Source organism: Triticum dicoccoides, chromosome 7A (genome assembly GCF_002162155.2).
Source record: "Triticum dicoccoides isolate Atlit2015 ecotype Zavitan chromosome 7A, WEW_v2.0, whole genome shotgun sequence".
NCBI lineage: Eukaryota > Viridiplantae > Streptophyta > Magnoliopsida > Poales > Poaceae > Triticum > Triticum dicoccoides.
The window spans coordinates 434,355,973-434,369,492 of record NC_041392.1 but is presented as its reverse complement, the minus strand read 5'-3'; the positions used below and the strand labels follow the sequence as shown (position 1 = coordinate 434,369,492).

At 43.2% G+C, this 13,520-nt stretch overlaps 1 protein-coding gene across 1 annotated transcript in view; it reads left to right on the top strand.

The window, feature by feature from the left end:
- Window positions 1-7,997, top strand: part of LOC119328177 (ABC transporter B family member 14-like) — a 9,782-nt gene extending 1,785 nt beyond the window's left edge. The window contains exons 3-11 of the mRNA XM_037601201.1: window positions 954-1,129; window positions 1,214-1,414; window positions 1,517-1,776; window positions 1,860-2,173; window positions 2,388-2,611; window positions 3,182-3,534; window positions 3,752-4,173; window positions 4,263-4,449; window positions 6,701-7,997. Coding sequence (XP_037457098.1) covers window positions 954-1,129; window positions 1,214-1,414; window positions 1,517-1,776; window positions 1,860-2,173; window positions 2,388-2,611; window positions 3,182-3,534; window positions 3,752-4,173; window positions 4,263-4,449; window positions 6,701-7,997 — 3,434 coding nt within the window. The remainder of the gene's footprint in view (window positions 1-953; window positions 1,130-1,213; window positions 1,415-1,516; window positions 1,777-1,859; window positions 2,174-2,387; window positions 2,612-3,181; window positions 3,535-3,751; window positions 4,174-4,262; window positions 4,450-6,700) is intronic.
- Window positions 7,998-13,520: the final 5,523 nt, after the last annotated feature.

Here is a 13,520-nt window from a genome sequence, read left to right as displayed (position 1 = left end):
GTGCGGGCTGAGTGGCCGCCGGCCCAGCCTCAATTAGAGAGAGAGAGAAAAAAAACCTGACAAGGGGGCCCCACCCAGGTCAAAACTGCCGTTGACTAGTGCCACATCAGCAGCAGGTGGAGAAAAACCAGCCGGGGGGTGTTGTGTCCGGTTTGGGTTTGTTTGGGGGGTAAAAGAAGCGGAAAAATAGATCAGGGGGTAAAGTGAACCACCCACTTTATTCAGGGTAGTAAAATGGACTTTTTTCTTTTAAGAATGTAAAACAAAAGATGCAAGTTATTAGTTCTTATGCCCTGAAATGGAGCATGGTGCAGGTCTATAGAAATCTATGAAAATTTGAAAATCACAGTGAACTAAAGTAGTATTTAAAAAGCACGAGCGATGTGAAGAACAATAGAATATTTCAAGTATTCAGGCTGGAGAAAATGAGAACAACAGCACTAGTAAAACCTGACGGCATACATTCAGCAGAAAAAACTTCTAACAACTGTTCGTAAAAAAAGCTGCATACAATCATGGTCAATCAAATTAGATATAACCTAAAGTAACTTCAACTACCTTCTGCCTGACATTCTTCGCGAGTTGCATGTAAACCAGAGTTCGAGTAAGTTCACAGAAACTAAAGGCTGGTGTACCAAGTGAATTTGGGTTGAGCTTGTGGAAAAGTGTGGATCGGGGGCTCATTGATATATCAGTGAAGTTACAAAGAGAATGGTTCAAGGTGGCTAGAATTTTATCTTTCTGTCGAATTCCTTAACCAAACATCATCTAGTAGACACCTGAAGATATGCTATGATGGTGACAGATTTCATAATAATACCAGTCCTCATTTGGTTACTTGTCCTCATGTACAGTAACAAGAGAATACCGCATGATGGGAGCACTAGCAATATGAATAGCATTAGAGTTATTCCAATAAACAGTCTTACCTTGTCACAATGATCCTGCCGCAGAAATCGCATGCTGGATGTATACAAGTCAAAGACAAATGACACGCATGCAGATGGCATATCTGACATCAGTGCTCAGTCAAGATATCGGAGCTTTTGACACTGACTTAACCACCGCGACTATCATGGCTGGAGCAACCAACCACATGAGTATCATAAAAGAGGCAATTGGAGAGAAGGTATTGCATGTTTCAGCAAGTGAAGCACTAATATGTCTTTTTATGATAACAAACCGCAATCATGCCTTACTTTTTCCCCCTCAGATGGGTCACTTTATGTCCAACTTCTCCACATTCTTAGTTGCTGTCATTATTGCCTTTGTGTGTTGCTGGGAGGTGGGTATGATGGCATTCTTGGTAGTTCCGATGCTCCTCATGGTTGGAGCAACATATGCGAAAATGATGGTTGGCATGTCGGCGACAAGGATAGCTTTGGTCTCTGAAGTAACCTCAGTTGTAGAACAGGTACTACGTAAATGAATACCTTGTTAGAATTAAGCCTCTGCCATATTAAATTTGTTAGTGCCATACTAATTTTTTTAGCATACCAATACAATGTGTGCACAGACTATTTCACATATCAAGACCGTCTTCTCATTTGTTGGAGAAAACTCGGCAATGAAATCCTTCATCGAATGCATGGACAAGCAATACAAGCTAGGCAAGAAAGAGGCAATTACAAAAGGACTAGGTTTGGGAATGTTACAGATTGCAACCTTCTGTTCATACTCATTGACCATCTATATTGGAGCATTGGCAGTAACTAGAAGATCTGCAAAAGGGGGTGAAACAATTGCTGCAGTCATTAATATCCTCTCCGCTGCGATGTAATACTGAGTATTATATTTCCAGCGATCTAGCATATACCATGTGATGTCGCTCCAGCTGATATTTTTATCTGCAATTTCAGATATCTCTCAAACGCCGCGCCGGATCTTCAGACCTTCAGCCAAGCAAAAGCTGCTGGTAAAGAAGTATTTAAGGTTATCAAAAGAAAACCAGCGATAAATTATGAATCAAACGGAAGAATCTTAGAAAAGGTCACTGGACATATTGAAATAAGAGAGGTGGATTTCACATATCCGTCCCGTAAAGACAAGCTAATTCTTCAAGGTTTCACACTAGTTATACCAGCAGGCAAAGTGGTGGCTCTTGTGGGGAGCAGTGGATGTGGGAAGAGCACTGTGATTTCAATGGTTCAAAGATTCTATGATCCTATATCAGGTAGGCTTCTAGAAGAGAACGCTATCCCTGCATAAATATTTCCTGAGGTCTATATTCTTCAGTTGTTGTGTTCGATTATGTTCACGAGTGCTTTTAGATTACATACACAGTGATGAAATGTTTGCATTTCAAATAGAATACAGTTTTCCATAGAAACAAAAATCATATGATTCATAGTGTAACTTTCAGATTTTTTTTGCGTGTAACAACACAGGTGACATTACTGTTGACGGTCAAAACATTAAGGAACTTGACCTGAAGTCCCTGAGGAGAAATATAGGCTCAGTCTCTCAAGAACCAGCACTATTTTCTGGTACTATCATGGATAACTTGAGAATTGGAAAACTGGATGCAACTGATGAAGAGATAATTGAAGCAGCAAAAACAGCTAATGTGCACTCTTTCATATCCAAACTTCCAGATCAATACTCGACTGAGGTAAGACTTTATGTTTGTAAAAGACTAGTGACAACCTCACAAATTTCTCTATTTTGTATGGTTGTGAATCAAATAATTTCAAGTTATTAACAGATAGATCTAAATAGCCTTAAGAAATGTGGTCTATACTTTTGAGTTCGGCACTGGTATATTGTTTTAGTTCATGCATTGTTTTTTGGAAAGGAGTTCATGCAATGCGTTACTCCCTCCGTTTGACTATTCGTGGCTGGCCTCGGCAAGCTCTGTTTTAATATATCCGTCCATTGAGGGAATCAAGAGTGTAGTTGTTGCAATGTTTTCACTCTGTACCCCTATTAAATTGTTTCAGGAATTTCTGATTGGTTGTAGTATGTTATCTAAGGTTATCTTGTATTAAAAAATTCTTAGGTTTAGTGTTTCCTTTGTCACATGGTGCATAGTGAGACAGAGCATGTACGTATGCACCACCAAATTACTTAGGACAACACCAATTTGTTGCACCAAACATAGCTAGTTGTACAGAATTTAGTTACGTACCAAGTCTATCTAATAGTAGGCATCACTCATATGCTTTATTGCGAACCACTTAAGGTAGGAGAAAGAGGTGTGCAACTATCAGGAGGTCAGAAACAGAGAATAGCTATTGCAAGGGCTATACTAAAAGATCCCCCCATTCTTCTTCTTGATGAAGCCACAAGTGCACTTGATTCAGAATCAGAGAAGCTAGTTCAGGATGCTCTTGACAGAGCTATGAAAGGGAGGACTGTTATCTTTATTGCCCACAGAATGTCAACAATAATAAATGCAGACAAGATTGTTATTGTGGAGAATGGGAGAGTAGCTCAACACGGAACACATGAAGAATTGTTGGAGAGAAGTACATTCTACTCGAGTGTATGCAGTATGCAAAGTCTAGAAAAGAAATCCAGCAAGAGTGAAGACAGGTAAATGCAATCAATTGCACACTTCTTCTCACACTGTATAATGTTTATTTATGGAATCCATAATCGCATTGTATATGTGGAATTATGAACGAAAACTATTCGATGCCATACATGCCAGAAGATGCATCAGTGTAAAGTTGAAAATATGTTTTTTCTGCAACTAAACCAATGATGAATAAGAGTATAGTTTACTCACTCGTTTATTTTGTTAAAATAGATTTACTGATCAGGTCGAAGAAGAACAAGACAGTGCAACGTATAAAGAACAATCTTTTGCTGCATATGAACAAGAGAAGAAACCAGAACCGACCTCAAAGCAATCGAAGCAAAGTATCAGAAAGAGAACGTCTGCTTTCAACAGGATATTCCTCGGAACTTTTAAACTGGTGCCAGGAAAGGTTCTGGTGGGCTCCACAGCAGCAGCAATCTCTGGGATCTCAAGGCCTCTATTTGCTTTCTATATCATGACAGTTGGCATAGCATACTTCGATGCAGATGCAAATAAAAAAGTCAGCAAGTACTCGATTATTTTGTTCCTAATAGGGACGTTAACATTTTTCAGTAACATCTTCCAGCACTATATCTACGGCCTGGTCGGCGAAAGGGCAATGAATAACCTAAGGGAGGGCCTGTTTTCAGGTATCTCGCAAAGTCATGAGTTGCACTTAATAAAGTATATACTGTGTTCTTGTTTTCAATGTTACAATAATTCTCTTTAATAAATGCAGTTGTTCTTCGAAGTGAAATAGGTTGGTTCGAGGAACCAAAAAACAGTGTTGGCTTCCTGACCTCACGTGTTGTCAGTGACACCTCCATGGTAAAAACGATTATATCTGATCGAATGGCTGTCATGGTTCAATGCATCTCTTCAATTATTATAGCAACAGCGTTAAGCACAGCAGTGAACTGGAGGATGTTAGAAGTATAATTATGTTTAAGTTAGAGATTAGGAGTTAGAGATAGGATTGGTTTAAACCACATGTAACTTGTCTTGTACTCCAAGTCTCTATCCCTCATGATGTACTCTATATATACCCCTATGAGGGTCAGATCAATACAACATAGAACAACACATAAACAATATTCAGCCATCCTACAATTTTCCACATGGTATAAGAGCCATTAGACCAACGTCGCTCGATCCTTGGTCCTTCCACGACTTCCGCGGCATGCCGCCCCCGGGAGATTAATCTCCTCTTCCCGGGGGCGCGGCACCCGATCAATCAAGATCGGCTCATAGTTTAGATCAATTCCTTAGATTAGATCAATTTCCAAATTTTCATAGTAGATTGATTTTTTCTTAGCCACCAAATAAATCCAGCGATCTGCAAATCCGGTGATAATCAGTGCGAGATCCATCGTCGTGCGCCTCGAGCGGATCTACATCGACACACAGCCGGCCGGCGCCGCTCCGATCAGCCATAGCCATCTTCTCCAACAAAGACGCGTACCTCCTGATCACGGGAGGGTGATACTACCACGCACGAGATCTCTCGGCAGGAGCAGATCCCACGCGTCGCCTGCATGGAGTCATATGAGCGCTGGCCGGATCCATCCCGATCTCTGCCCGGCTGATACCCACGAACCAACCACAACTCCGGGCTCCATCAGCATCCATCCGGCGAAACACGAAGCAACCAGCAGACCCAGGTACGTCCATGCACTTAGATGAGGCTTCAATAAGGTCTGCATCGAGTTCTCCTGTACCGGCAGTATGCCCCAGTTTCAACATGAAGCACCGGGCAAACTGCACCGACCGATCTACGCCGAGCAAAGCAATTTACACTGATCTAGCCGGCCGGTATGCACCGGCGCCAACTGCGTCGACTCCACGAGCATGCATCTGATGTGTGACTCATGCGAGCGCATCGAGACCTGGAGGGCGGAACGTGCAACCGCACACCTCCTGTCCATGCGCATCCATCGACTCGGCTTCAGCTACTCGACGCCTCGCCTTCAACAACGGGTCACAGGCACCTACATCAGCACTTTTCTGCATCGCCGGGCTATGGATCTACATCTGCATCAACCAGACCAACGACATGCATCTACGTAACCGATCTTCATCTGCATTGACCCCGAGCCGAACGACATCAACCTGTACGACTACGCCGGGCTATGAGCGAACATACTTCTTCAGCATGGCGCGACATCGACACTTCGTCACGCGGAGGGACGCCTTCCAGCGACGCATCATCGTCGACATGCCGCTGCAATGTTATCGCCGACACTTCATCGTCAAGGTCTTCATCAACGTCGTCCTCACCAACATCTTCATCAACACACCGCCGCCGCCTCGTCCACAAGATGGGCACCTAGCGTCCTCTGACAGACTTGTCTGCAAGACGCGACCTCGACGATGGCAATGACCGCGTCACGACGACGGCATCGACCGCGTCATCCATAACTACACGACGGCATCGACACGGCGTCACTACAGTGACGACCCTACACGGCCACACGGTTCTGGCAAAACCGATGTGTGCTCGATGGGCTTCCTCCGGTCTTGGCAAAATCGGTGGACTCATCGCCGACGGCACCCTCTGACATCAGCAAGGTGCATCGTCCACGTCTGCAGCTCCGTCATAGCGCTTTTTTTTGCGCCTCCGGCTTTGTGCGGCTTCATCATCCACGACGACCACACCATCGACCACGACTACCTCGACCACGGCTACATCACCATGATCGGCTACCTCGACATTAAAGGCTACGTCTACAACAACTCATCGGCAACAACTCCAGTCAACAGTGTCCGCCTCGTCACTTGCGTCCACAACACTCCCGCTGTGACTGCGGGAGGGAATAGAGGAGAAGGCAGGAAGGCACCAGAAGGGGACGCAGTCACCGCCCTAGGTGCCGACCCATCAGAGACGCAGTTGATGATGGTGCGGCGGAGAAGACGACGAAAGCACAAGAGTTCAAATTCAGTCGTCATCGTCCGCTTCACTCCCACTACGACTGAGGGGGAATGTTAGAAGTATAATTATGTTTAAGTTAGAGATTAGGAGTTAGAGATAGGATTGGTTTAAACCACATGTAACTTGTCTTGTACTCCAAGTCTCTATCCCTCATGATGTACTCTATATATACCCCTATGAGGGTCAGATCAATACAACATAGAACAACACATAAACAATATTCAGCCATCCTACAATTTTCCACAGAGGATGGGTCTAGTTGCATGGGCTATGATGCCATGTCACTTCATCGCTGGCCTTGTACAGGTCAGGTCAGCAAAAGGTTTTGCCACTGACAACTCTAAGTCTCACCGGAAGCTCATCTCACTCACTTCAGAGGCTGTTAGCAACATCCGCACTGTGGCCTCTTTTGTTCAGGAAGAAGAAATACTCAGGAAAGCAGATTTGGCATTGCAAGAACCGATGCGGATAAGCAGGATTGAGAGTATCAAGTATGGTGTGGTACAGGGGATTTCCCTCTGCTTGTGGCATATGACACATGCTATTGCATTGAGTTATACCATTGTGCTACTTGACAGGAAACTAGCAACATTTGAAAACTGTGTACGATCATACCAAGCATTTGCAATGACAATACCTTCCATCACAGAGCTATGGTCCTTGATCCCTATGGTCATGTCCGCCATTGCGATATTGGATCCTGCACTAGACATTCTTGACAGAGAAACACAGATTGTGCCGGATGAACCAAAATTGAACTGTGAGGACAGAATTGTAGGTAATGTTGAGTTCGAAGATGTTAGTTTCAGCTATCCCTCGAGACCAGAAGTGATCATACTAGATGGATTCAGTCTAGCTATCGAATCAGGCCAAAGGGTCGCATTGGTTGGGCCAAGTGGTTCGGGAAAATCCACAGTGTTGGCTCTGCTGCTAAGATTCTACAATCCTTGCAGCGGCCGGGTACTTATAGACGGTAAGGACATCAGAGGCTACAACCTCAAGAGCCTGAGAAAGCAGATAGGACTGGTGCAGCAAGAGCCAATCTTGTTCAACCTGTCTATAAGACAGAATATCAGCTATGGAAATGAAGGCGCATCAGAAACAGAAATAGTGGAGGCCGCAATGGAGGCAAACATCCATGACTTCATAAGCAGCCTGTCAAAAGGGTATGATACTGTGGTCGGGGACAAAGGAAGCCAACTTTCCGGAGGTCAAAAGCAGAGGATAGCTGTGGCAAGAACTATACTGAAGAAGCCCGTCATACTGCTACTAGATGAGGCGACAAGTGCTCTAGATGGTGAATCTGAGAGGGTGGTAATGAACACCCTCAGTGCAAAAGGGTGGAAAAACAAGGGTGAGCTCTCAAGCAAGATCACAAGTATCACGATTGCCCACAGGCTGTCCACAGTCACAAACGCAGATGTAATTGTCGTGATGGACAAAGGTGAGGTGGTAGAGACGGGTAGCCACGCAACATTAGTCTCAGCAAGCAATGGTGTTTACTCGAGACTGTACAATATGCAAATCAAAGCAGGGAAAGACTGATCTCATGATCAGTCCTTTTGCTGGTACCATCATTTTTCAAGCATTTGATGCCAGATGGGGGGAAAATGTAAAGACAGAGTTTGACAGTTTTTGTGCCTACTGAATAAGTTGGTTATTCCAAATAGGGCAAATGCTATAATATATGGAAAGTTGTTAGCTATAAATCACTGTACTAATGTTTATATAACTGCGTTTTCACAAACCAGATCTAAGGAAAATAATAAGACACCAGCGGAACACTGAATGTGACAGATGCAATCCTTCAACGTGCAATGGAGTTATTGCTTTGAGTCAAATTTCTAGGCAAGGTGCAATGTAGCGCCAGTGCCATAAAACTATTTCCCAGTTCTTTTACCAATCTTAGCTTCGTAAATTCATTTCTACTTGAATAAAAAGCTTTTGGGAATGTGTAACCCCCCATGTTCCAACACATACATTTCTCCGGCAGACGCATGTTTTGCTTATTTACATATCCAAATCTTCAACAAAGTATAGAAACCATTTGGTAAGTCAATGATGTACCGCAACTATCGATAGAGAAACTAAAACATCACCAGGAAATCCAAACCTATAATCCATAGCCACGAAAATTTTCCCCCTTTTCTTTTTTGAAAATTCCACAAAGATTTCTCCTCCACATTATGCATATCCTAGTCTTGAGTTTGCGAGGAACTACGACCAGTGTGTTATTATTGTCCATAATTGCATTCACGACCAAATCGAAGGGAAATGATTGTATGGCACTGGTGCCACACCGCTGACATATAGCAGATACAATCCAAGGATATATGGAGTTGTTACTATGAGTCCAGTTTACAGGCGAGGCGAAATGTAGCACCGGTGCGTTATAAACAAACAAACAAAAAATCCCCAGTTTCTATCAATCCTAGCATCTTAAATTCGTTCGCGCTCGAATTAGAAGTCCTTGAGACTCCTGGAGTATGTCCACCCCCAATTCCCCGACGAAAACCCTGTCCTGGGATGCAATTCTCCAGAAGATGCATGTTTTGCTAATTTGCATACCCGAATCTAGCTTTGGACTGCATATTAGAATTCTCTGAAGTCAAACTTCATAAAGTTTGACCGTATTTATATGAAAAAATATCAACATCTGCCATGCTAAAGTTATATAATATGAAACTTTAAGTCATGACACATCTAGTGGTATTGATTTCATATTGTGAATGTTGACACTTATTTCTATAAAGTTGGTCAAACTTTACAAGGCTTGACTTTAGTCAAATCTTATATGCGAACTAAAAAGGACCGGAGGGAGTATAGCAAGGTTGTTTCCACACGGTTTTTTTTATCTAAGGACGCTTCATATTTCTACGGGTAGAGTGTGTGTGCGCGTTCATATGGATAAGTGTATACGCGTGTATATAAGCGCTTGTGTCTGTACTGATGTTCAAAAAAATATTACACACCAACAGAAAGTTAGTTAAAAACTGCATGGGGCGAAGAGAAATCCTTTCCTTGCCTAGTTCCTCTCGTCCCTAGCGGCTCCAACCCTAGCCGCCGTCAGGGGCGCCAATTTTCTAGCGCCGTCCTCCGGCGGCTCCCCTCCGCCGACGATCTCGGTCGTCGGTGGTGAGGGGGGTCGCCGGATCCACACGTGTGGTTCGTTTTTACTCCCTCGCAGTCTAGGTTTTTAAACTGTTCATCGTCTTAGCTTCGGCGGCGACAATGACCGTGTTAAATAAAGATTCTTCGGATCCTTCCCTGACGAGGCCATTGGCCCTATGGTTCGAGATGGATTTTGGAAACCAATCTGTTCAGATAAGGATGGCGTGGCGGCGGCGGCATCCTCATGGTGGACCTGTGTCCTCGGGCTCCATCGTTGCGACGACGTTTTCTCCAGCGTCGGCGCGGAGCTTGGGAGGTAGTCCGGGAGCGGATCCAGATTGTGGTCTGCATCGACGACATCTGGAAGTCGAAATATGTGCTGAGTTCGTGGTTCATGGATGGCAGGTATGGTTTCCTCCTTCGGTGTCTTAGTCGTGGTGGGGTTCTACATCTGGAGCTCGATGCCGTGTCCGGGGTGTTGCCCCGGTCTAATTCGTTCAACGACAATGGCTTCACTTTTGATGAGTCACCTTGGAGGTCCGTAAAGCTGCATATCAATGATGGAGCCGCGTCGAGCTCATGTGGAGAGGTGATCTGTCATTCTTTTTTAGGTGGCTGCTGTGGTGGTGCCGGAGGCAGGTGACGGGCGTTGGTGTCAAGCTCGGAGATGTTTTGCTATCTTTTCAGTTTTGTCATGTCAGTCATTATGTGACTTGTATTTTGATCTTTATGATATGAATGAGACACGTATTACCATAAAAAAACAAAAACTGAGTTGTATGCGATAACAAGTACCCCATCAAAAATATGACACTTATTTTTTATTGGAGGAAGTATTTCTTTCCAATCATAAATATTTTATGACATACTACCTTCGTTCTGATTTATTGGTCCTCTTAGTATTTTGTGTCAAACTTTAACCGTAGATTTAACTAAGAAAGTAATAATGCATGTCATTAAAAATTGTGTCGTTGGACTCGTATTTGAGCATAGTTTCAAATGATATTATTTTTGTTACATGTATTAACATTTTATTAGTTAAATCTAAGATAAAATAATTAGCACAAAATATGAAAGGGACCCATAAACCAGGACAGAGATAGTATAATTCATATTTTATTAACCAAAATTATAAGTCAAAGATTGACACTGAAAACGAAGTGGCCTGTGTAAAAAATTGAAGTACTAAATATTCACATTCTGGCCGTACACATTTGCAACTTCGAGGAGTTAGGGCATCTCCAAAGCTATTATAATATCCGTCACTAGATATGTACTAGCCGCCGCGCCCGTCGATATGGTGTATCCATATAGAATGTGTTTACTATTTACAATAAATGTTGCTAAACAGAGAAATCCTCTTGTTGATACATCTTTAAGAAGTTTCATTTATTTACATCATGCCATTCTATAAAACAGAGGGTATACTACGATGATAACTTCCTTCCATTAGCATCATTAGCCGAGGGAGTGTCATATCAGTAGTTAACATGATAGAGTTTATACTTCGGGCAAACAGTTTGCATGAACCTACGACTGAATTGGTAATTTATGAGCATATAGGCTTCAGCTATACATCAAAGATATTGTTTGTGTATTAAATTGGAAGTGCCATTTTTTTATGTGTAGGAAAAAAAATCAATAGGTATACCCATCTATTGCAGTTTTTTTGTCTGGCCGTTGACTAACTTGCATTGACATAGCAATTGGAAAATATTTTCTCAGCCAGAAGCTAGGCAAAAATATTTTCACTAAGCTTTTAGGCTGGTCATTATCTTACAACATTCAGAGGGAAAACAAATATATACAACACCGAGAAAGATAGCTAGTGGTGTTTTTTTCACCCTTAAGGATCTTATTATGTATGTTAATAGTGTGTTATCCAAATTCACCACAACTTGCTTGCATACAAGAAATATGAGAAGAGGTTTCCAGTCGTTTCTTTTACTATGATGATTTGATTCGGCCTAATCTTCTCTTCTTTTTTGGTGGACACACACTTATTGTTCTAGGGAGCAAATGTTTTTATTTTTACTTTCTTAGTAGTCGATGGTTATTTTATGTACATGTAACAAATTAAAAGTTGCTTCTGCTACTGAGCCTAGAGCCTTGAACATTATACAAGGGCGTGAATAATCCAACCACGTAATCACGACCATCTAGAATATTGTAACGCCCTCGATGCGGCTATATCTCCCACGTGTCGAAGCATGACTTAGAGGCATAACCGCATTGAAAGCAATGTCGCAAGTGAGGTAATCTTCACACAACCCATGTAATACATAAGGGAAAGATACATAATTGGCTTACAATCGCCACTTCACACAATTACATGAATAAAGCATTACATCATCCAAATACACTCAAAGTCTGACTACGGAACCAAAATAAAAGAAGAACCCCAAATGCGACAAAGGTCCCCGATCGACCCCAACTAGGCTCCACTACTGATCAACTAGAACGAAACAACACAAAGGACAAGATCTTCATCGAGCTCCTCCTGAGCTTGGTTGCGTCATCTGCACGGTTCAACGGCACCTGCAAGCTGGTTTTGGAAGTATCTGTGAGCCACAGGGACTCAGCAATCTCGCACCCTCGCGATCAAGACTATTTAAGCTTATGGGTAAGATAAAATGTATGAGGTGGAGCTGCAGCAAGCGACTAGCATATATGGTGGCTAACATACGCAAAAGAGAGCGAGAAGAGAAGGCAAAGCACGATCGATAAACTATGATCAAGAAGTGATCCTAGAACAACCTACGTCAAACATAACTCCAACACCGTGTTCGCTTCCCGGACTCCACCGGAAAGAGACCATCACGGTTACACACACAGTTGACTCATTTTAATTAAGTTAAGGTTCAAGTTATCTACAACCGGACATTAACAAATTCCCATCTGCCCATAACCGCGGGCATGGCTTTTGAAAGTTCAAATCCCTGCAGGGGTGTCCCAACTTAGCCCATGGCAAGCTCTCACGGTCAACGAAGGAATAGACCTTCTCCCGAGACATTCTGATCAGACTCGGTATCCCGGTTCTACAAGACATTTCGACAGGGTAAAACTAAACCAGCAACACCGCTCAAATGTGCTGACAAATCCCGATAGGAACTGCACATATCTCTTTCTCAGGGCACACTCAGATGAGCCAGACGTCGGGTAGGCTAGCCCAGAGTTGCCCCTGGTAGCCCCGGACATCGCTCAGTTGGACTAACACTCAGAGGAGCACTGGTCCGGGGGGGTAAAATAATGATGACCCTCAGGAGCGCGACTCCCAAGGGAAAAGAAAAGGCTAGGTGGCAAATGGTAAAACCAATGTTGGGCATTGTTGGAAGAGCTTTACTTAAGGCGAACTGTCAAGGGGTTCCTATTATAGCCCAACCGCGTAAGGGACGCAAAATCCGGGAACATAACACTGATATGACGGAAACTAGGGCGGCAAGAGTGGAACAAAACACCAGGCATAAGGCCGAGCCTTCCACCCTTTACCAAGTATATAGATGCATTAATTAAATAAGATATATTGTGATAACCCAACAAGTAAACATGTTCCAACAAGGAACAACATCTCCATGTTCCAACAAGGAACAAACTACAATCTTCACCTGCAACTAACAACGCTATAAGAGGGGCTGAGCAAAGCAGTAACATAGCCAATCAACGGTTTTCTAGGACAAGGTGGGTTAGAGGCTTGGTCCAACAATATGGGAGGCATGATAAGCAAGTGGTAGGTATCACAGCATAGGCATAGCAAAAGAGCGAGCAACTAGCAAGCAAAGATAGAAGTGATTTTAAGGGTATGGTCATCTTGCCTGAAATCCCGCAAGGAAGAAGAACGAGTCCATGAAGAAGACAAACGGACATAGACGAACGGTTCCTCACAAGCACGACGTTACCGGAACCAACCCGAAGAAGCAAACACCGGAAAGAAGCACACAACATAGTAAACAACCACCA